Source organism: Melanotaenia boesemani, chromosome 8, assembly GCF_017639745.1.
Source record: "Melanotaenia boesemani isolate fMelBoe1 chromosome 8, fMelBoe1.pri, whole genome shotgun sequence".
Lineage (NCBI taxonomy): Eukaryota > Metazoa > Chordata > Actinopteri > Atheriniformes > Melanotaeniidae > Melanotaenia > Melanotaenia boesemani.
In genome coordinates this window covers 22,645,971-22,669,975 of record NC_055689.1, presented here as the reverse complement: position 1 = coordinate 22,669,975, position 24,005 = coordinate 22,645,971, and the positions used below count along the sequence as shown (strand labels likewise).

Here is a 24,005-nt window from a genome sequence, read left to right as displayed (position 1 = left end):
ATGCCATGTGCTAGTGTGTTGAAGCAGTGGGAGATCAGGCCCACGTCTGTGCTACGGGTGATCAAACGCACCAGGGCCCTGATGTGGCAGTGGACACGGAGACTAGTCCAGGCCTGCCGCCGTAGCGTGGGGTACCAAGTCAACTACAATGGCCCGAACCAAGAGGAACAGGAGATGGTGTGCCTTGAGGTATGAACATGTTGTCTGTCTCTCATTAAGGATAATTATTTAGAATAACAGACCTCATGATTTTCAACTATAGTAATTATTGCTTTAAAGCAAATATGTATGATACAAATACATTTATGTCCCAGAAAAGCAAAACCATAACTGTATGACAATGCACTCAGAGAATATTTACCCTAATAATACAATTTGATTGGCAGCATACTAATTAGTGGCTTACTTATTTGTTTTGATTCCAGTAAGAAGCAACACATAACTAAATAACACGAGTCATTTACTCAAGGTGTCAGAAAGATTAAAGAGCTTAATTAAAATAGTCAGTATCAGTGTAGTACCATGTCCCTACACATTATTCAACCTATTTTTGTTTCTTATTATTAACTGCCTGATGCTAATGAAACATGTTTGAAATTATATTTGGTGGTTGTTGTTATTTCTCATAGATTGCTCTTGTCTTTTTTTTTTTTTCAACTTCATGCCAAACCTCTATTTAAGGAAGTACTTCCAGTCTGAACGAGGCTTAAGAAGATTAAAAGAAGAAGATAGAGTGTCTTGAAATAGTGTGACACAAGTTGTTAGGATTCTAAATAAAGTTACAACACCAAACAAAATTCATGACAACCATGAATATCCCAATGCAACATTCTGTAGGAAAAAGCTAAGTTGGAGTGTTAAAAATACAAATAATATGGATAACACTTAGATTTTTGGCAGGAATTTCAGGAAAGAAGGGTTCCCGGTAAAAGGGATAAATAAAGATTTCCGACGGCTCTCTGTTCTGAGGAGCGACTTGTTGCTATTCATGGAAAGGGAAGGATTGTAAAAGAGTCATGAGGATGCAGGAGCTGCTTCCAGGGCTAATTGGGAGGGGTCAAGACAATAACGGAGTCAGCTTAGGCTGTTAGAATATATTACATTCTGTGGCCAGATAGCTCACAGACTCACACTAGAACTGAAACTTTTGTGAATTCCTGTCAAACTATTTCCACTTGTAAAACTAATCTGAAATAAGAAAGAATGAAATTTATACTCATGTATACATAACACAGTTGTGCCTGAAAGAAGCACAAGCTGTATGAAAACATAATGCAAAGAAATTGATGTGTGTAAGTGCTGTAAAAGGACATTTACAAGTCAGAATCCATTTCTAAAAATCCTTTATCGACCATTTTATACTTAATAGCAGGGAAACCACAAGTGTCGTTCAGTTCTAAAGAAGGCCTTGCATTCTTTTACGTGTGATTTCACCTGTTCTGTCTAATTAATCCTCTGTTCACATTCATTTTAGAAGGCAAAGCACTTGCAAGTCATCATAGTCCGTGCACACTAAGAAGTAGTTAGGTGCTTATTATCTCAGTCTAAGCAATGCAACAAACTACTTAACAAACCTGTCAGTCTTGCTTTAAAATGTTTTCTACTAGACTTAAAGCATATGCATCAAATATATAGTCAGACCAGCAGGTCACTTTGACCCAGCTTATTATCAGAACCATTGTGACTGAGTTTACACTAAATGTGCCCTCTCATCTTTCCCACTGATAACACTAACATCCAGCTTTTGATATCACACAGGTAATGTGATTGGCCTTGCAATCAGTTCATGCTTGTTGACTATGGGCACATCCTGAAAAAGACAACTTAGATAAAACAAAAATCTAAAGTCTCAGACAAAATGATTTCTCAAGTTAGGTAATTTTTTTACAAGCATTTATATTAATATAATTAAAAATGCCTTTCTAATGGTTTTATAATCTTATAAATTATTCAAAACCATGTTTGAAAACTTGGTTTTATTAAGCAAACAAAATCCTCCTTAGAAATTTTGAGAGGAATAAAGTGGAAGAAATTTCAGGATGGGTAACAACAGAGATATTTATCTTTCAAGAAACATTACAGATTCACACAAAAATTCAACATGATGAAATACTCAAGTGTGGATAATCTTTCAAGTTAAAGGTTCCATATTATGCAAAACTCACTTTCTAAAGGGTTCTAAAGGTCACATGTGTCCTCATAGCCTGTATGAGGCCCAAAAATGAGAAAATTCTGTCTCCTCTCTCACTTGATTGTTCCACTTTTTAGCGAATGTGTGCTCAAAGGGTGAATCTGAGATGTTTCTCTTTGTGACCTCACAAAGGGAAATAACTACTGCCCCCGATAGTGGATACTGCCACTGACCCGCCCCTGTGGCTAGCTGAGCCTGCCCTCCAAAAATCACTGAGAGGGCACGAGCAAAAGCCGGATCCTCTCCCAGAGAGGGGCGTGGACAGGCACCACTCATGAACATTTAAAGGTTCAGAGACGAAAACAGCCCGTTCTCAGTAGAGCTCACAAGCACTACATTTCGAATGGCTGAAATTAAGGACCAAGACTGAATTTGGGGTATTACACTTTAAAAAAATTGTTGTTGGACCTCTGACACTCATATGAAATTGTTGAAAAACTGTTTAATACAGGACCTTTAACAGAGGAGAAAGTAATCAAGACATTATAGTTTGTTGGCTTAACAATAAGCTACAATTTTCACTGCTCATATTTTATGAGCCTGTGACAAATTAAAGTTCTTTATCTTCAGTAAGTACCAGAGGTGGAAAATAGCTCTGAAAATGATTATATCTGAAACCACCAGCAATAAAGGTTAGAGATTAACAACTATATATATTATACAAGGCTGTAAAAATATTTGTCAGTCTAGATGTGTCTTTCATCTAGTCCTGCAGCACTGTGTTTGTTTCTTAATTATTGCATTCTGCATAGAGACCTGCAGCCTTACATTATTTTATTAATGTGTAGCTAGAGAAAATCATCTGACAACTCTGTACTTAATTACAAAGATTAACATACTGAGTCTGACATTTACAGAACAAACAGCAACTTGATCAGCACACCATGGGGAAACAGATTCATCAACAGAGAAATACTGGCTGAGAAAATGATGTCGCCTATAGTCTGTGTTCATGTTTTCTGCTGTGTCTGAATGATCTTCACATTCAAAGTTCCCAGAGATGACATGCATTATCTCTTGAAATGTTAATGTCGCAGCCGCACTCCCTCTCCTGTCCTTGTCTGCATGTTGAGCTCCTTTGATTGAAAATAAAGTTAATTCTCACTTCCTTTAAGCTAGGCAGTGATTTGAATCCCTTAATCATTATTGAAAAGACTTTCCTCATCTTGACACACAGCTCTGTCATCTACTTTGTCCTTCCAGCTTTGTGTGTTCAGACACATACCCACTACCACTTGTGCTTTCAGAGGGAAATGTGTGTGTATGTTCATTAAATCGCAACGGCATAAGTATCGTAAATCAGTCGCATGTGTTTGTATCAACCTCACAGGCCTATTTGTGGGTCTGCGTTGCATAACATGAGCACAAGAGGAGGTGTTGAATGAAGTGCTGGGGAGACAGTCACATGTTTATTTCTCAAGGGGGGGGATAATGATTTGTGGATGCTATGGACACTCCTCAGTTAAGGGCTTTCAAAAAGCAATTAATCTGAACAGGAAGTAAATATAGTTTTGTCCTTGTTCTGACGAGATAACAGAACAAATGATTGGTGGTATCACAGAACCAGTGAACCAGGCGATGAAAGAACAAGTTTCCACACATGCTGTGGTACTTCTTAATTTATTTGAAACTGGTGAGACTGGTTTTTATGGCATCTAGGGGTATTGACCTGAAAGACAACAACATGAATGCACTTATGTAAATTAAGTTGACAGAATAGGTGTGTCACACTGGAGTTTTGCAGAATAGGCAGGGACTGAGTGCAGAGTGCCATCTGGTGATTCTACAATATAAAACATGGTGTGCATTCTAAAAGCCAAATATTAATGATGGCATATAATGGATTATGTTTTAGGTTGTGTGGAAAAGTGTGCATGACCTTTCATTCTAATGTAAATCTGTATTAAACAGTCATTGCACTTATACAGTATATAACTCATAAAAGTAAGTCAAACAAAAGAGGGTCATTTTAAGAAATAATTTTCTGAAAACATAGCTAAACATAGCTATAGTAATATTTCTGCTGTAGTCACAGCTACCTTCAGATGGCAGTGTTGTCCACTGTGTGATTTTGATTAAGAGCACACACACACACACACACACACACACACACACATACACACACACACACACACACACACACACACACACACATATATATATACACAATCATTTGAAAGCTTAACCAGTAATATATATATATATATATATATATATATATATATATATATATATATATATATATATATATATGTGTGTGTGTGTGTATATATATATATACATGTGAGTGTGTGTGTGTGAACCCCTTTAAGTAAAATTCAAACGGCAGATTAAACTTTAAAAATCAGATAATATTGGCTGTCGAAGTCATACTTCACTTCACTGGTTTTCAGCTGAACGCATGCATATCAGAGGCTGGTTGTTTCAGCACCACAGACAGCGACTTCAGCCTAAAGCTCCTGGACGTTTTGGCAAACAAATTATTACCTTTTTTTGTAAATAAATAAATACCTCTTTTAACTGCTGCAAATAGTGCTAGTGTAAATAATTTAAGTTTGTTTATTTATTCATTCATTCATTCATTAAATCAACTGCGTTAATTGTCATACTCCATTTTTAGTTTCAGTTCAGTTCTCTTCTTTGAATAGTCCGCTCCTCGATTCTCTGAAATACGCGGCAGGGTGAACCTGTGCCATGCAGTCGAGGGTCACTCTCTTCACTAAGCTACTACGAGTTGGAAAGGAGACGCATGCGTACTGACTTGAAGCAGCCGGTTGGAGAAAAAAAAGAAAAAAAAAAAAGAGGAAAAAAAGCCTTATGTTCCATCGGATGTAATCAAGGCAAAGAATTACCTCTTCTCGCTGTGCATACATGGTGAAATTGTAAGTACTGGTAGCAAACCGATGTATCATTGCACAGTCATTTTGTGGTCGAAGCGTTTGAGGTCGTTTCCCGGCATTTTTATTGGCATGTCACTTATCTAACTGTACAGTGAGGCTTTTTAACAGATCTAGGCAGTGTCTTTTCGGTGGTTGTCCAGGACGATGAAGCTCTATACGGTTCTTCATGGTGGCACTTTCTACCGATGTGATGTGCGGTTTGCTAATGCATTGGTTTCTGCCGTTTAATCGCTCAGGAGCCATTTAAACCCAATGTCTTTCACGTTTGTGCTGCTGCAAGACTGTAGGGAAAACAGTGGTTTAGTTGCTGTTATCATGATTTATCCCTTGAATGGATACGACCACCACCACCCCCCATTTCATCGTCTATAGCGGTTGAGTCAAAACCATAGCGCATTGCAATTGTGTCAGCTTTGAAGTACCCGACACCTAACGCGTAAAATATGCCATTTGGCCAGACGCACGAAATGTGCAGCTGATGCCTGCTTGGAATTTGAGAGAAACCGTGAATCCATTTTGGAAATGACCAAATGATATTGTGTTCATTGAAAGGATGTGATAGAGCGATGCTGCGGTGATAGATTTGCAAGCTGCGCCTCAGGCCCCCCTCCCATGTACCAAATTTTCAGACATTTTTTTCTAAAACATCGAGTCTTGTATCAGGTAGTAGCTGGATGATGCCGTGAGTTGTAAGCGACGGCTTTGTTACATAAATGATCTGACAGGATTTGTCAGTGTCTGACCTAGTGATGACACATTTGTTAGAATCAAGAAGAAGTCATTCTGTAAGCATAGCTTGTCTTTCTATAGGCCTACAGTCCAAGGGGATTCTGATGAATACGCCAGAGACTTCTACTCACAATTATGGCACAGTAATTATTTATGCAGGCTTCATTATAAATGTAGTTTAGGATTTTATGATAATCTGATGCTTGATTAAATCCTAATTAGGTACGTAGTACATCATCTGCGAGTGGATTTAATCCTCTTTTGCTCCATTTGGGTTCAGTGAGAATTGCAAACTGTAACTGCCCTTCTTTTACAGTTACTTTCACATGGGGGGAAAAAAAATCATCCTCTTTCTTTTCCAGTCAGTGTGAAAGGGAACACACATCAAATTGGAGATAAGAAAGACTAAAATCTTTTTGGCTGGAATATATTTGTCAGCACAGGAAGCAAAGTTGTCAAATTATTTCTCCATGTTTTGTCTGCCCCCCCCCCCCCTTCTAAACAAAGAAAAAGGCATTCCTTTACAGTGCAACTTTTGAACATGCCACCACATGCTTCACACAAACAGTATCAGCCACCCTGTATATAAAGCTAACAAACAGGTGTCAGCTGTAAAGGTATTTAGATGATTTTTACTGTTCTTCTTCCTGCTGAAAGTCTTGACATTCTTGATTCATTCATTCATTCTTGGTCAAGATTTCACTTTAATATCACCTCTACTGTCATATTACAGCACAGCCAATGCTGCCCTTGATACACCCATTAGTCTTGCACTGATTTCTATCACATTAATGCAATGCAGGCCAAGAGCTTTCCTTGCAAGATAACATCTCAGTTACATCCCACTCCTGACATCAACACTCTAAACTCATTGCCTCCCTCTCCTCTGTCTATAGCCCATGGGATCAGAACGGATGGAGATGCGAAAGAGGCAGATGTCGGTGCAGCAGGAGTCGGCAGCGGGGGGAACTGCACCGACCCAGCAGGACCAGCCGGGCCAGGCCAACCCACGGGGCTCGAATGCATGTTGCTTTTGCTGGTGTTGCTGCTGTAGCTGTTCCTGGTAGGTCTTTCCCAACTGAAAACTCACTCACTGTGGCACAGCATGGCCGACATCATTGCATGCAAGACAGCACAGCCTGAGCTACTGTGTCTCAACAGCAGGCCTCAGCTTCTGTCTCATGCTCCTGACAGATTTACATGTGATCTGTCGGTTTAGCAGCAACTTTAGTACAGTCATTAAAGCCTAAATGTTAATTTCACCTACATATTTATGGATGCTTTTTAGTTGCCTACACTTCTCTGTTATCAACAAATTAAAATCAGATTTTTTTTTCTTTTTTGTTTTAAATTTGGGCTTGTGTTTTCCAGCCAAACTGTTAATATGCCATTTTCAGCCAAGAGCTACATAACAAGATAATATTTAAATAAACATATCTATGTATTTTGTTATTATTTATCATGTATGGGCTTTTATATTTGCATATGTCAGTGGGTGTGTGGAAACTCTTCCTAACTGGACAGTGTATTCAGATGTACTTTTCACATTAAGGTTAACTCCTTTTGGGTTTTGGCACACTCAGACCTGAAGCCAAACTGTATTTTGTGATGAGTTCTTGATAAATTTGCCATCAAAACAACGTAATTGTGCATTGCATTTTCCATGGCTGTGATGTATCCAGTCGAAGAGGGTAGTTACTAAGTTTAAAAATTGTTTAGGCAGTAAGCATATCCTCCTGTTAAAACACTTCATTTCATTTTATTTTGCAGCAAAAAGGCCAGTTTTTGTTCATTTATTAATAGTGAGATTCTGCTTTTTTTTTTCTCTTTCTTTGTCATATGATATTGTTACCTCAGAAGTAAGAATTTTTCTTTATCGTTGGTCAGTTATATCATACATGACCCTGCAGGACATATCCGTTGCTTATTGGTCATGTTATATATAACAAAAAAGCATAGATATAACCTGTATGATGAGTAATATATTAAAAGAAGATATTATGACATGTTGTTTGTTAGTATTTGTACTGCTTTTAAGCAGCACAAACTAATCTAAAGCAATTTTTGTAAACTCCATATTTTGCACTCCTTCATGGTGTTTATCTTTCTGTCTTGCCATTAGGAATGAAGACCGGGATGACAGGAATCGAAAAGCATCGTATGACGTTAAGGAAGGGACCGCAGACTGTGAAGACTGGTCAGTTCAAGTCACTACACAAATATCCCACCTATTACAGACTTCCTTTAATCGCTCATTTCTAATTTCCTATGCAGTCCTAAGCCCACGTTGGAGGAGGTGCGCTTATGGGGGCAGTCGTTTGATCAGCTGATGTGTTGCCCAGCGGGGAGAAACTCTTTCCGGCAATTTCTTCGCACTGAGTTCAGTGAGGAGAACATGCTGTTCTGGCTAGCCTGCGAGGAGTTCAGCAAAGAGGCCAATAAGAGTGCTGTAGAGGAGAAGGCCCGAGTCATCTACGAGGACTACATCTCCATTCTCTCGCCAAAAGAGGTTCGACAGTTTGATTGTAGTATTTTTGATCATGGATTTGTTTCCATGGTAAAACTGAATGGCATCTGTGAAATATATCATCCAATGCTCTCTTGATTTTTTTCTTTAACACCAAGAACAAGATCTTGATATATCTTCATGATCTTGTCTTTTAAACTCTCAGTTAGGAAAGGAACTGTCACATTTCTTCTTTGTCACACAAAAAAAAGGTCTTTCTAATGTTTCTTCTCTCGACTTTCAGGTGAGCCTTGACTCGCGGGTCCGTGAGGCGATAAACAGGAACATGCTGGAGCCCACCTCTCACACGTTTGACGATGCCCAGCTGCAGATCTACACGCTAATGCAAAGAGACTCGTATCCCCGTTACATGAACTCCCCAGCCTACAAAAACCTGCTCAACACTCTGTCAGAGCAGTCCCCTGAATCTTAGGGTGGTGATGACCTGTGATCTTTTAACTCTCTTTACCCCCCTCCTAAATTTATACCCACTTTTATAAAATTTTCTTTGTATGTTCAGTGTAGGATTACATGAACCAGGCCTTGGGCCTGGCCCCTCCCAGGGATCTCAGCGCTATTGTGATCTGCACCTGACCGAAGACACTCAGGTCTCAAAATCTCCCGAGGGCTCGACATCACAAGTACTGCTACAGATCAACATAGCAAAACACTCCAAAGGAATATGAATACATTTTATTCTGTTTTCTTTTTTCTTTCTTTTGATAGAAATAATCTATTTTATTTGTGTTCAGAGTTTTTTATGGTCTATCGTTTTTTTTGTATGATTGTTTGGGGGGTGGGAATGATTCCTACTGTAGACTATATATATTTATGAGTTTGTAAATAGTAAAAATGGAATTGTGGGTATTTTATGTGGAAACGCCTGGTTCTATTTACTGCGTATGAAAATCAAAGCTCAAGTCAAAGGCTACGTGTTAGCTCTACTTGCAGGCAGCTTTGTGGGGTTCTGTATGATTCCACCTTGGTTTCACCTTGTTTTGTTTGACCTCACACTTTGGTACCCGTGGCAGCGACTTGGCAACTCCAGTTCACGTAGAACCGGCGTGTGACTGGATTTACTGTAAGTGTGGTTATCAGTAAAGTAACAGAAAGTGACAATAGCTCGTCACAGGGTGCAATTTGTTTCCGTAAGAAACTCAAATCAATCATGGAAGGGTGTTTTAACTTCCGTTACCCTGTCTTAACCACAGACGATTGCCTATTTAAGATATGTTGCTTTTTTTTTTTTAATTTAAGTGTTACACACTGCACACCTCATGGGTTTAATATAGTTTTACCAATGTGACATAGGAACCTTAGTAATTCTATATTTACCAGAGAAAGTATTTTTATTTATTGATATTTATTGACAATACAGAAACGGTACAAATTATATATAAACCTACATATGGAGGAAACAGTACATTGTAAAAAAAAAAAAAAAAAAAAAACTAAATGTGTAACAGGTCTGTAATTTTCCAACAACTTGAAAGTATTTTCATACACAGAGCTGTATTTGAACGCTAAAAATGAGAGTGACTTAATTTAAATCCCAATATTCGTGTTCAATATGTGATTAGAGACTTTGAGAACACAGTTTGGAAACAACATGTTTATATGGCAGGATGGATGTTGCTGACATGGAGTTAAATTAAATTAAATAATTATATTTCAGTCGCCTGCTAATTGCTGGGATAGGCTCCAGCTCTCCCACAACCCCAAATTAGAATAAGGAGTGTAGAAAACAAATGAATGAATATTTCAGAAATCATTTTTAGTTATAACTGCAATAGTATCTTAAAAACTGGCCTACTCATATGTTCATCCTTGCTTCATCTGGTTTTAATAACTATTACTTAATTACAGTAACTTTCCAGATAACCTCTGAGAAAGTAAGAAATTACAGACCTGTTAGATAAAGCAAAAATTACATATATCAGAAATTACGTATATCATGTTTTTGACCTATCGATCAGAATTGATGCTGGGATCAGGCCAGGTTAGAAGCAGCACCAAAGTTACCATGTAAACTGTGTTCACATGTATAATGAGAGTGTTTCCACTGACTAAAATTGGAGTTGCCAAGTGTTAAATACTTTTATGTGTATAGTTTTTTTTCAATTACTTTGTTGCCTCACAAACGTGTCACTCAAAGACAAGATCCTCACATGGGGAAGTGCCTTGACATTCAGTTTTATGACATCTTTCTCATGGGCAACAGTTGTTTTCAGACTTTTGCTGTAAGGGTGGTTACTGGAGCACAAAGCCAGTTTACTGGAAATTGTCCCTCTCATTGGCCAAATTATCACATGTTTTGTCTTGATTCCTTAGTCGTGAGTTCATCAGTTCAGGTTGGCAGCACAGAGGGTGACAGCAGCATGTCTATTTGCTGGACGGACAGAGATCAGCGGATAGGGCTGGTTGATCACAGCTTCTTGCCGACCTGTGCGTTTCATGGTGGCACTTGTCTTAGAGTTAACTTTAACGTACTATGTGCAATTTGAGCTGATGGGTACACCGCGCAGATCAACCTCAAAACACAGTCGAAGCCAGTGGTTTGGAGTGATGCCAATAAATGTTGTTTCTTCTTCTGTTTACGATATGAAATGTGTTATTTTGCGCTGAGTTTACTCATGAATACATTTTTAAAGAAAACAAATGTGAATGTTTACAGTATATGGTTTAGGATTTTTTCTTTTTGTTTTTTTTCTTTTCTTTTTTTTTCTGTTATTCTCCAAGAAAAACAATGACTTGTGGGCATTTCGATTAAGATAAAATAAAGCACAATAATTTTACTGACTCTGGAGTGATTTCATGATCAAAGTATGTATCATACTCACATTTACCCAGGAAATAAATTTTGTGTCCCGATGGCAGTGTCATCCAAGTCCCTGAATAACAAAGAATGCAAGAGATTTTTCTTATTTGTTTTTTTAATTGCAGATAAAAAGCTAAATAATTATCTATAACCTCATGTTTTTGGTACAGGTTAATGCTTGGATGAAAGAGCTATATGAAATTGAGATTTTTCAACCATATTTTAACTATGTTATTACATAAAATATTCAGAAATATGATTAATCTTTATGTCACTGATGTGGGTTAATTCAAACATGAGCAATAAATCTAGACATCTTGTCAAGTGTTTAATAGTTTCTGCAGTGGTTGGAAAAAGTGGCATTCCTGAATTTTTAATATACAGTATCTGCAAATGAGTGGAAATGAACTAATTATGTAAACATTTTAACAGAGTCCAAGTAGTGGAAAAACAAGTAAAGAAGGGCTTTTCGAAAAGAATTGGGGCGAGCACATTAATGGCCTGTTTTTAACAAGTATTTTTTATCTTCATAATCACCTTAACGTGTGATCAAACATTTTTATCTTGATCAGTGGTCTCTTTTAGGATGACCATCCATAAAAGCAAGGTGTTCTTAGTTCGTGCCATGGCCTTCTCAGTCTAAGATCTCCTAACTGAACTGGTATTATTTTTTACAGATGTAATAGATCTTCTTTTTGCACAATAAAAATATCGAATTAGGGGAATAGTTTGGAATCATGTTTAATCTAATTGTTCCAACATTTAGATTTAGTACCAAAGAGTGCTGAAGCTATTGAGACAGTTCACCTGAGATGTTTCTTTCCTTAAATTTGATGTCCTTTGGTACCTTATCCATTATATTTCAGATAATTACATTTACTTCCTTAATCTCTTAGCAACCCTTATGATTCAGTCATCTTAGAAAATATTACAGCTCTAAAACCAGTCCTACCTCAACCAGTTAGTTTACATTTATGATTTATTCTTTTAACCAAGTAATGGAGAGTTTAAACTTTTAAACTCACTTGTAGTCAAGAAGTTGTAGTAACCAAGTTCATTGGGGTTTGCAGTATTCAAACAACCATCTTGACTGGAAAATATGCAGAAATATTATGTTTGGACAAGTTTTTTTTTTTCTTTCTTTCTTTTTTCTACCAAACTGGTCCATCAAGTGAATCCTGAAAAAGAAATTCACAACTCATATTGCTGAAATTAGCTAGATAGAAGGTTGGTGTGACTAATCATTAAAAACAAGCCTTACTTGATCATTCAGAGTGCAGTCAGACAATTCACACAAACAATGGAGCAAATCTTTCACATTTGGGCTTCAAATGAATTATAAGATACTTTAACTTTAAACAGGCCCTCCTTAATATCACTATTTTTCACCAACTGAACACTCTTGTTGTTAAACCGATCTGGGTTCAGTATGGTAGGGCTGCACAGCAGTTCATCATCATAGAGAGGTTGCACCTGGCAGTTAAAAAAAAAAGCTTCAGGAAAGAGGGAACAATTGTGCATCTTCCCTGATCCAGCCAATGACATTATCCTGTCTCTAGACAGATTTAATATGCATACATCAGCATTCACTTTGATGTGATGAATATTCCACCAATTACAAAAGTACACTCCCACACACAAAATGCTTGTCCTCTCAGATCCTTAGAGGCATTAGTGCGATGTTAAAGATTAACATAAGCAAGAGACTGAAGGTGCATCATAAAAGACAAGTAATTAAATGCACTTCTTTTTAATCAAATGGATTACATTTTATTGGGGTATTAAATGAAACAATGCAATGCTTTGTGGGAAAAAAGCTAAAACAACACTTGCCAAAGTGTGAAAACTACATATAAAAAAATGCAGATGAAAGAGAATGACACAAGATTGATGGCGTATATCTGACAGCAAGAAACAACTAATAACAATATTAAAAGGGTTTTTTTTGGGGGACGTTGGGGAACGTACAATGAGCTCAATCTATGAACAAGATATTTAGTCAAACTTTAACCGCAGTGGTATCTTGGTATGGCATGTTGTGTACCATATACCACAGATTACAAATCTCCAATCTGTTGCAGAGAGACAGAACCTGGTCCAGGAAATTTGCTACTTGTCGGAGTGCGGAGGATGATACCAGCCGATTCAGCAGAACTAGGACACAAAAGGGAATAATTAATTACACAGGCATTTAACAGAAACACCTAAGATTAAGTCATTATGAAGCACCTGAAAGTGGACAGGCTTTGCTAAACTTGTTGTATGGTGTTAAATTCAGCATTCAAATAAAACCCAAATATACAAAGAGATGATTCAGTAAACTGTTAAGGAGGCACCACTTTCAGATTCTCTCCATCAAATCATTGTTTCGAGAGCAATGATCTCATTATGAAGCACTACAAGGCTAGAGAGCAGACAGGTGTGTGACACTGATCACCTGACATCAGATTACTGTCATATACTTGATTAAAACAAAAATCGGCTGTGGAGGGTGATGAAGGAGGATCAGCTAAAAGGTTGATACATGATAAAAGTATATTCTGGCGAGAGGCTGGATACACATTTTGTATTGGTCTTACTGTGGTTAAGTCCTTTCTGATGACATTCTGACCATCTGGTAAAATACAAATAATACAAAATGTACAGCACAGAAGGTTGCCTTCTGGTGGTTCTGTTAAGACTCAAAAGTATGCTTTAACAAGTGAGATTACCACAGAAGTGTCAGAATCCAGATGTGTGTTACTGTGTCAGAGCATATTCGTCTGAAACACAGTGGGACAATGACATATTTATTTATATTTATATTTGCCCAAAACAAACTACTTAGAGCGGAAACCACCTTTGAATCAAAGGATAGCAGCCCAATTCATTTAGGAATTAGCTAAGTAATATCTGACAAATAACTTTGCAAAGAAAAAAGTGAACCTGCGCAGTTCTGCTAATGTTTTTAAACACAGGTGTGTCCAGGCGGACCCACCAAATGTGCCATTTGGGCACATATTCACACCATATGTGCCATCTGACCTTCCACAGGTACCACGCAGGTAAACTAATTATATTTCCCTGAGATATCACAAGATCCTTACTCGGCCCCCTGTTGCAGGGACTCTTGTGATCAACCAGATTCTCTCTGCCTTCTTGTGTCAGACTTCCTGTCTGGCTCGTTAGCTCTGTCCTGCTCGCCGTCAAAAATAAAGCAGCCGAATATTTTCAGTTGAAAGTGTTAACTTGTTTCAGGGATGCTCTTGAATTTCCTGGTGGAATAACAAGGATCCTTGAGAAAAATTGTAATTTATACAGAAGAAATGCTTCCAATTATGCTGTATGGGAAGAGCTACCCTTTGCTACATAAATGTCTCACTTAATGATTTTCTAACCCTAAACTTATCTTAAATGAATATTTGATTAACCAACTAGCAGTTAGACGCAACATGTGAGCTGCCTCAAATGACACTGAGTTGTCGGCAAATAACTTAAGTTGATATACAATTAAACGTACTAATGTTTACTCCACCTTCTCAATGATGATTAATGCTTTTGTACTGACAGTTAAGCCTATAGACATACAAAACTGTTGTTTTAATTTAAAGAAAATAATTCAAATGAAGGGATTTATTAAGAATGTGTTTACTTTTAGACCAGCTACATCAAAGCTTAAGATAGTTGGCATGCAGAGACAGATTTCATAATGTCAGCTGGATGGATGCCTACGTGCAAATGACATGAAAGCTGACTCAGCAAACAATGCACGAAACCTACCTTCCACCTATTCCCACACTGTTGGCAAAAGACAAATGTGGTCATTGGCTCATCAGCACTGCGAGTTTGAACCTGTGAATTAACAAAATAAAAACAAAACTTATCACATCATACTTATCAAATTAATCAGTCACTTAAAAATAACAAAGCGATAAGCTTATCAACACAGAGGGAAAATGTTCATATATTTTTAGCCAGACAGCATGCTGATATTGACCATGCTGAGCAGAGACGCATTAGACTGCTCTAAGAAATTAAATTTGTACACATTTCCCCATATGTCATCACATCTATAAGTGCCTCTACAGACTGCTGACGCTACCTGTGTGTAGGTGCAGTTCTTCCCCTTGCATTTGCCACAGGTGAAAAGATCAGTCTGAGTGCCCCCGGTGGTGGCCATCTGGTGGTCCCTGACAGCTTCTTTGGTCAAATTCTTCCTCATTTCTTTTAGCTCATCACTGGCCATTTCCTACAAACACATAACAACTGTAATGCTTTACATATCGCTGCTGTTTTAAGAGAGAATACAAAAACCAGCACTGAGACATCACAACCAATGAGCGCTGCATCAGCAGTGAACAAACCTCTGCAGTCATCTTTGCCATCCGCTCTGGGGTTACACTCCCACATAGCACAGTCCTCCTTAAGTTTGGGTTTTTCACATCTTTCAGATTTGAGATCCGGCTCCGGACACGGTTCTTATATTTCATGTCTGTGTTTTTAAACTCTTGGAAGATACGTGAAAGAAAGTCAAGGAATTTAAATTATAATCATCCTTCTTTTTTTTCTCTCTCTCTTTTTTGAAAAAAGTTCCTATTGACGACGGCCTTTCAGGTGTATTGGTGTCAAGGCCATTGGTGGGTTGACAGGTTAGTTATCAAGTCACTAAATCAAACATGCCTGTCTCACAACTGTTTGTGTTTAATAAGCTAGAGTCTAGCTGCTAGATGACCAATCACACAAATTGAGTCAAGACAAAAGACTTAAAAAAAATCTCTAATAAGCCAATTAAAAGACAGTGTAGTAATATTTAGAGCAACATAAACATCTCTATCTCCAGAGAAAAAGGATATTCTCCTCAATTTGTGATCCGAGTTCCTCACAATCAGCACCAATAGCAATATGATCATCTGGAAAAGTATAAACAAAATGTTGGAAAGGAGAAATAAAAGTTAGAAAACAGCAAACGAAAACAGTAACCAAACAACTGATGTGAATTGCTTCAAGTTTGTACCTCCCGTCTGCAGAGCACTGGCCAGCATCTCTCTGCACTTGAGCCTGATGGAGTCAGAAGTGCTCGGGGCCCGAGGATAGCTGTTGATTAATGTGTTGGGAGCAACTTCGGTGGATTCGCTCTTGTTGCTGGAATTACTGCTGGAGCTGCTGTGGGAGACATGCGAAATGTTAGAACCATCTACGGCAACAAACCACATTCAAAATTTAAAAAAAAACACAGCAAGATAAATCTGATATATAATATATTTATATATTTCAACATATAAGTAAAACGCTTTCTCTCATTACCTCTCTTCTTTTGCCTCTGGGCTTCCCTGTGAAGGAGAAACAGGTGTTGTTTGCTCTTTCCTTTTCTCATCTTTTTCACCCCCTCCAGGCTCATCTGTAGTGATAGAAATCAGCCAAGAACACATATCAAGTAAGTTCAAGAATTACAAGTGATGACTATGTTCCCTGACAGTGGGAAGTAGAGCTGAATTACAAAAAGTAAGTTTTAGTAAATAAGCAAAAATAACATGCAGTTTTCCTTCAGTTAGTCTCAATGAACGGTTTTTCCCAAAAAATATTTCTTATCTTTATTCATGCATGTTCAATAATAGGTCTAAAACAACAAAAAGAGAGAAGGGGAGATATGCAGCATCACTCCAGGAATTAATACAGTTTCACAGAAGCGTTTCTAAGTATAACAACATAACACCAAAGTTTGACTTTGTTAAATGAGCAGAATATCCTTAAATAGAAAAAAAAAAAAAAGTTGTGTATACCCAGGCCGATTAAACCCTATTAAATGGGGTTATACCCGTTTTCAAAATAAACATAATCGGCCGGAGTTTTACCGATTAAACGCCGATATATTCTTAATTTATCATAAAACAATAAATGCTGTCAAGTGTCGAAGTCGTACAGAACAACGTTGTTACACTGTTTGTCCACTAGATGGCGCTCTGACTCCATTCAATCCTCAGTCTTCACCGCTGTCAAGTGGTGTACCTGGCGTCAGGTACGTTTATAATGACGTTTGTTAAAATGATTAAATTAATGAATGGCTCAGCATATCTTCTGTTTCAATTTAACTCTGTTCCCCACCTGTCTGATAGTGACCCGAGCTTCGTTGCGTCGGCCATGCTTTTCACGTTGCATTGCTAAAGTTGTGCTAACCTAGCTTAACCTGCCTGTTTATGTTAGCAATAACATTGCTGTGGTTATGTCAACCTAGCATAGCATTAGCCAACAGCTTAAAAGCCAGTAAGTAACTGCAGAAATAACGTTAAGTGTACAAAATATTTGAGTACATAACGAGGGTTCATCACTCCATCAGCTGCGTGTTGAGACGCATTTAAGGAAAAGGGATGTGAAAGCAGAGGGGAGGGGAAAAGTTTAAATGATGAACATTACTATCATCAGCAACTGTCATGATGCCCTGCCACTCCTAGTTTTACTTGGTCAGAAAATTCTACAACGTGATTCAGGCTGTAACAGCAACTTACAGAGGGGTTCAGAGGGCTGTATAAATGTTTTGCCAGTAATTTCACTTATTATATTGCTTATATACAACATGCATATATGGTCTAAATCTAAAGATGAATTTATCAATACAACTGGTAGCTATATTATTGCAAGCTACATAGAAAGAAAAATTTACAATGCGAATGTAAGATAAAATAGTTATTTTATCCATATATATATTTTAATTAATTGGCTGATTAATCAGTTATTGGAATTGTTTCTGCCAAATATCAGAATCATCCTCAAAAAAATCCTTATCGGTCAGGCTCTGTTGTCTGCTTCAGTCATGTTTCCTCACCAGCTAGAAGTGTGTGGTGGTGTATTTCACTTAGGTGACATCTCCACCTGCTGGTATTTCCCTTATCCTAACATGTTCAGTAAAACTAGGGAGTAACTTTCAAGCAGTGGGTGTGTAGACACCAATTAATAACACTGCACGGTATGAGTGCTATAAAAGCATGACAGTAATTGGGAAGTTTTCCCATTTCTACGCATTTTTTTCCTCAAACAAAATCCATTTGACGTGTATTGTTGAGTGACTACACACCGCTAAAGAAAATAACTAGAACATCCCTGTGACTACAAGGACTTGACTTTTTACCCAAACCATTTTCAGCTGAAATGATGCAGTGAATTCTGCAAAAACTTCCATCTCAAAAAGTCAGCTGTTTAACTTCGTCTTAAAGGGGTGTGTTTCAGATACTATTTCGGACATGCTGTTTTCACTTATTACAAAAACAGAAAAACGAGCAGATGAGAACAATTTTATTTGGAATTCTTTATTCTGGTCTAAAATTCTGTATTAATATAGAGTATCACAGAGAGAAATAATTATTTAAGGGCTGACACTAGGCTGAATGACAATTTGCATTCTACAATGTTATAATCAATAAATATAAAATATTTGTATAAATTAATAGATAAATAGAAGCCATTCTGTCTAATAAAAGCATTTTTGGTCCATATAATTCTATGGGTAAAGTATACTTATGTCTTTACTTTTCTCACTATCAGCTACATAACATGATACAAAGTTGCTAAACAAAGTGAGTACTTTTATGTCAAGTTTGACAATAGCTGCATTGACATGGAGCCCTTTTAATTCAATCAAACGTCCATTAAACCTCACAAACATATTTGATCAAGTTTTTATCATTGTCTTCTTCCAAATGAGTACAATTTGCTAGGGCTGGTATCGTCACCAATTTCCTAGAACAATTCGATTCGATTCATACCAGTCTGTTTTGATTTGATCTTGATTAAATCCGATTCGATATTGATTAATTTAAAGCTAGTTGTGTAACACCACCTTTTCTAGAATATTACAGACATTCTTAGATAGGGCTAAGATATACTCGATATATCTTGCGACGTTTTACGTAGGATATATAAAATGGCTATATCGCAAACATCGAGTATAAACTATCACAGCAGCATTTTAAGCGGCTACGTGGGTTTTTTTTTTCGTAGCGCTCTGTTTGCTGGTAGGAGTGAAACTCACCGCATGCGGCTTCTCGCAGTCACAGCAGACAGCTCACCCCCTCCCCATCCTGCGCACATGCGTGTTGTTGTTTCAGGAGAGGAAAAACCATGGAGACAAGCAGTATGCAGGTAGCTATCTAGCTACTTTACGATCGTTAAGAGATAGAAGTAAATGCAAGACGTCCATTTTTCAGCAGTAATTCTTAGAAATGATAACAGTGACATGTAGACTGATTGTTCAGCTGTGTGTGTTTCCCGATGGACGTGAAGTTTTTAGTACACCGGAGCAAGAAACTCCTCCAGCTGCTCTTATTATTAAATAACCTCTGGTCTTAAAGCAGATTTTTGTCTGTTTTACAGGTGGTTGATGTGACAATTTCTAAGGTGTGCTCTCTCTGCTGGAGGGAGTGTAGCTCACCCGTGTGTGCACGCGGCATGTAGAGACATGACGTGACGCAATTACATGTCAACATGAGAATAAGATAGATATTACCGGGCTGTTTAGTTTTTTTTAATAAAAGAAAAAATATAAACCTGTTCTAAATGATTTCTGTTGTGATTTGGTGCAGAATTAAAATAATCTAAATAATAAAACATTTTAAAATAAAATCACTGAATGAAAAATACATCAGATATTGAGTAATTAAAGAAAATAAAATAAACTTGATCGTTTAGGGTTGGTGGGAGTTGGGGCACCCCTCTGATATAATGGTCGGGGAAACACTGGGTTTTATTAAATGTATGAGTGCAGGTCCCTGGTTCAGAATAAAAAGTTTGTTAAAGGGAAAAAACACAATAAAGACTAATTTCGCAGAGCTTACTTAAATCCTACTGTTGTCTTTTTATGCATAATAATGTTAATTTCAATATTTACACAGTCTTTTAGAGGAAATTTTAAACATTGGGATGTAAATGGTGTGCTGCCCTGCGGCTGCTGCCTGATCCTGTTTGTGTTTATATGTTGTTGTTGTCTACTCTTGGACGGGTTGTACTGGAAGACATTTCATTGCACTTGTGTAATGACAATAAAGTTCAGTTCAAGTTCATACTGTGTATCGGGATAAAGCCAAAAAATAATCGGGATATCGGTTTTAGACCATCTCACCCAGTCTATTCTCAGATAACTATTTTTATAAAACACTGAGCGCATTTACTTGACAATCAGAATCAGTTATCTGGGAGTAATCAGATTACTATAATCTGATCCGATACATCTACATGCATTTCTGAAATACCATAACAATACAGTATTTCCCCAGATTCAGAGCCAGAAAAAAAAGAAAGAAAATTTCACTCAGGATAGAAAAAAAAACAAACAAAAAAAAAAACATTTTAATTGTCCCAATGAAACGTCTCATTCAGTAGTGGAAAGTGTTGGCACCCACGGTCTTAGCGTTAGCTGCTAATGTGAGCAGTAATGCGCTGCAAAATACTTTACAGGTGCATGTAATCCACACAGGTGAAAGAAAACATCTGAATTTGACATTATCTCAGCAAGAGAAGCTGATTTTGGACAGAGGCAACACAGGAATCCAGTTGTGTGTAAATATGTCAAGATCTCGCCGAGCCTCGGTAAGTCACACAAGAGTAGGGTCACGTTACCGGGAAAGAGGACGTATAAAAGAAATTGATCTCCAAGTTTTATGAATCGATTTTGGATTTCATTTGAATTGATTCAAATCAATAAATCAATTTTTTTAAACCCACCCTACATTAAGCATTACAATCATATTAAATCTTTCACTAATGTAAACACAAAACTGATCAGATGACTTCATCCATTAGTCCATGTAAACATGTTGAAGTTGGATCAAATTGACTGCCATCAGATAGTAAACATAGCTAGTGAGGAGCATTTTTGTGGATATTTACTGAGTGCTTTTTTTCTCCCAATATTGTACTGCAACTTGTGCAGCCTGCCTCATTTTTATTTGCTGCCACCTGCTTGAATAGGAAGGCTACTTTACCTCATAGACCCCCCAGAGAAATTTGAATGTTGAGGTTGCAAACATTAGCTGAAAATTGTGGATTATTATGACTGAGTGGAAGTAAAGCAAACTTAAAAGTTGGGTAATATATTGTAATATGAATTATTGTGACTCTTTAATAAACCATACGACAATACAGTAATAGAGTTGCAGCCTAAGCTGAATTTAATAAACACATGTGACTACATTCCCTACCACAGAATAAACACTAACGTGAAAGCATGATCAGTTTTCTCAAACCAAATACTATAATCAACCTCACACACGTCACAGTGGACTTGGTGCAAACTTTAGTGAGACTACTGGCTGCTGTTCATTATTGTGCTCGTGTTTGTGCTGCAGGGCAACTCAAAACACGGCCATGCAAAACAGCCTGAGAAATACAGAAATCACTCCAATAAATGGCAGAAGTTTAAACATACTCATTGTGAATAAAAAAAAAAAGGTTACCCAAAAGCTTTTTCCATGATTTGATCAAGGACTTGGCAAGAGATGTCACCTCTTCATCTGTACTCTGCTTGCGGATGGCATTAACAGACATTCCGATTCTGGTGGACTGCGGAAAGACGTGTGTCAGTTCTTAAGGATTAAAACATCCCTCTTTATCATCAACAGATCCTGAGCAATAAATAAACAAATATACCTGAAGAAGCTCCAAAGTCATGGGGACATTGCGTAACTCCTTCAATAGGTCTAAAGCCCCGGCCTGCAGAGGAGAAATGGGGAAAGATTTAGGAAAATTACTACAACCCATCTAACAATGAAACTCTGCTGTTTTATTGTGCTTGCTCATACAAAGAAGGAAATCAACTTCTGTACCAACATAATATTTCTCATAAAATGGGTATATTGTACATTATTTTTTCAACTATTTTATTTGGAGGTGTATGTTTGTAAAAACCCAAGAACATATTTAAAACACCAAAACAATTTATTTAATCTTAATGTGTTGTATTGAAAAAGTTCAATTTTGACCATTGATTTCACACTTTACCTCACAGAAATTAACTAAAACAGCTGTTTTATGTAGTAGACCAGAAAGACCCCAAAGAATGTTTTTCACCTGAACTGTAAAATAACACAAAATCACAAGTAAATTTTCAATAACTCAAGCACAGTACTTGAGCAAATGACCTAATAGGGTAACTAGACAATATTGCACACAATAGTTAGCCACAGATAAATCAATCCTATATTATGCGACTGTACAGTAGCAATACTGTAGTTTACAGCAGCGAGGCAGCTAAATGGTAAGACCAACTTAGCTAGCTATTTAGCTGATCAGCAATCACACAGGTGACTTAAGTCTAAACGATAAGAGTGTATGATAGCGTTATTTACTTTCATTTTTTCCCAGGTAATACTTTGCTAAAATGACCTTTTACAGAATTTTATTCTACCGCGAGGAACAAAGATTACAGTGGTTAGACGACTGCTATGCGGCTAACTGCTAGCAACATAGACTTGCAGGAAAGGGATGCTAGTTGTTTGCAACTAACCGGTTAGTCATAAAGTGCACGCATATGAGCTGTGAACCTGATTGTTGACAATATGCTTGTGGGTATTTGTAAAAAAATATAAACGCGCGAGTTTAAAATGACATTTGCGTGGAATCTTGTTAGTATAAAGCGAACTTAACAGAAGCTAGCATCAAACCTCACAACATCCCCGTTAGCGCTTAGGTTAGCAACACATCAACATTAGCACTGTCAGCTAACAGCGGGCAGGTAGGCATTCATTCCACTCAGACATCTCACCCCGTTCTTCTTCTGCGCCATTTTATCCATCTTTTTCGCGATTCTAATGATTTCCTCTTCCTCCTTCTTGCCCATATTGACTGAACTGGTGGATTCAAAATGATAAGGTGCAAGCCAAAAAGAGAATTCGCGACAAAGACCACGCCACTGAGGAGAAAGCGGCGGCGTCAACTTGGCGGACCGGGACCGCACACTGACCCCTCCGCTCTATGGCAGACCTGACTAGACGATGACAGCATACAATCGAGGGGAGTTAATCGAGAGGGAATGTAAGACAACACTTCTTGTTATTACCAAGTTATAATTGCCAGTAATAGCATATTTTTATTTAATATAAAATGTTATCTGAAACCCTATTATTTAATATCATTTTTATTTAATTTGCAGGTTTGAACAAATAAGTGTCAAGTTGCTATCATAACTTTTACTCTCAACAGTTTAGCAGCCCGTCTATAGATGGCGCCAAAGAGTCACTCCTGAAGAGATCGTGAGCTCCAGAAATGTTTTTGTTCTTATTTAACAATAACCGAATGCTTTTCATTACTATTGTAAAGTTTTAAATACTGTTTTTAAATCAGCATGTCCATTTACAGATTAAATAGCATTTAGGTTTTTTTGTTGTTTTTTTTTTTTTTTAATATAAATGCAGTTTAGAGCGTCACACTGATCATGACTTGATGACTGTATGGCAAATGAAGGTGGTGACCCATGTGTAACAGTTCACAGAGCTGGCACTCATTTGATCTTAGTCTGCTCTAATGTGGCTGCCATTGGCTGACCACTTTGGATCTTGATAATCCAAACTGGTCAGCATGTGACATTGGCTACCACTGGCAATACAAAGTTTGGCATTTGTCACAAGTTATTTGAATAATTCATCCACACCTGGTGATTTGCCTTATTTGTTTGCTCTGGACTCTGTGTGACCCTCACCACCACATCCACCAGTCAGGACTGCACATGTAAGTGGAAAACATTACCTTTAACTCAGTCAGGGCCAGTTGGGAACTGGTACACTGTCTGGTAGAATAGTGAAACAGCGCTCACCTCTGGGTGCAAATAGACTATTAGTGACCATTTTAAGGGCCAAACTTAAAATGTCTTTACAAATCGGTTCTGGATATGTCCTGCTG

At 37.6% G+C, this 24,005-nt stretch overlaps 2 protein-coding genes across 4 annotated transcripts; one reads left to right on the top strand and one right to left on the bottom strand.

Annotated features, from left to right (window-relative positions):
• On the top strand, positions 1 to 9,982 carry rgs20 (regulator of G protein signaling 20). 3 transcript variants are annotated; one of them, XM_041992499.1, is made up of 6 exons: positions 1 to 189; positions 6,717 to 6,883; positions 7,943 to 8,017; positions 8,095 to 8,329; positions 8,571 to 8,760; positions 8,852 to 9,982. In XM_041992499.1, exons 1-5 carry the CDS (start codon positions 1 to 3, stop codon positions 8,757 to 8,759), a joined length of 855 nt encoding a protein of 284 aa, XP_041848433.1. In that variant the 3' UTR covers position 8,760; positions 8,852 to 9,982. The 3 variants fall into 3 exon arrangements, with proteins under 3 accessions (XP_041848433.1, XP_041848432.1, XP_041848434.1); XM_041992498.1 differs by having other exon boundaries at positions 8,847 to 9,982; XM_041992500.1 differs by lacking the exon at positions 1 to 189 and adding an exon at positions 4,904 to 5,073 and having other exon boundaries at positions 8,571 to 9,982.
• Positions 9,983 to 12,890: 2,908 nt separating this feature from the next.
• Positions 12,891 to 23,087, bottom strand: tcea1 (transcription elongation factor A (SII), 1). Its single transcript, XM_041992497.1, has 10 exons — positions 22,873 to 23,087; positions 21,759 to 21,821; positions 21,566 to 21,671; positions 16,428 to 16,521; positions 16,138 to 16,286; positions 15,977 to 16,033; positions 15,488 to 15,642; positions 15,226 to 15,372; positions 14,904 to 14,975; positions 12,891 to 13,298 (listed from the first exon to the last, which is right to left on the bottom strand). The coding sequence occupies exons 1-10, from the start codon at positions 22,945 to 22,947 to the stop codon at positions 13,290 to 13,292; spliced, it is 927 nt and encodes a 308-aa protein (XP_041848431.1). The 5' UTR covers positions 22,948 to 23,087; the 3' UTR covers positions 12,891 to 13,289.
• Positions 23,088 to 24,005: the final 918 nt, after the last annotated feature.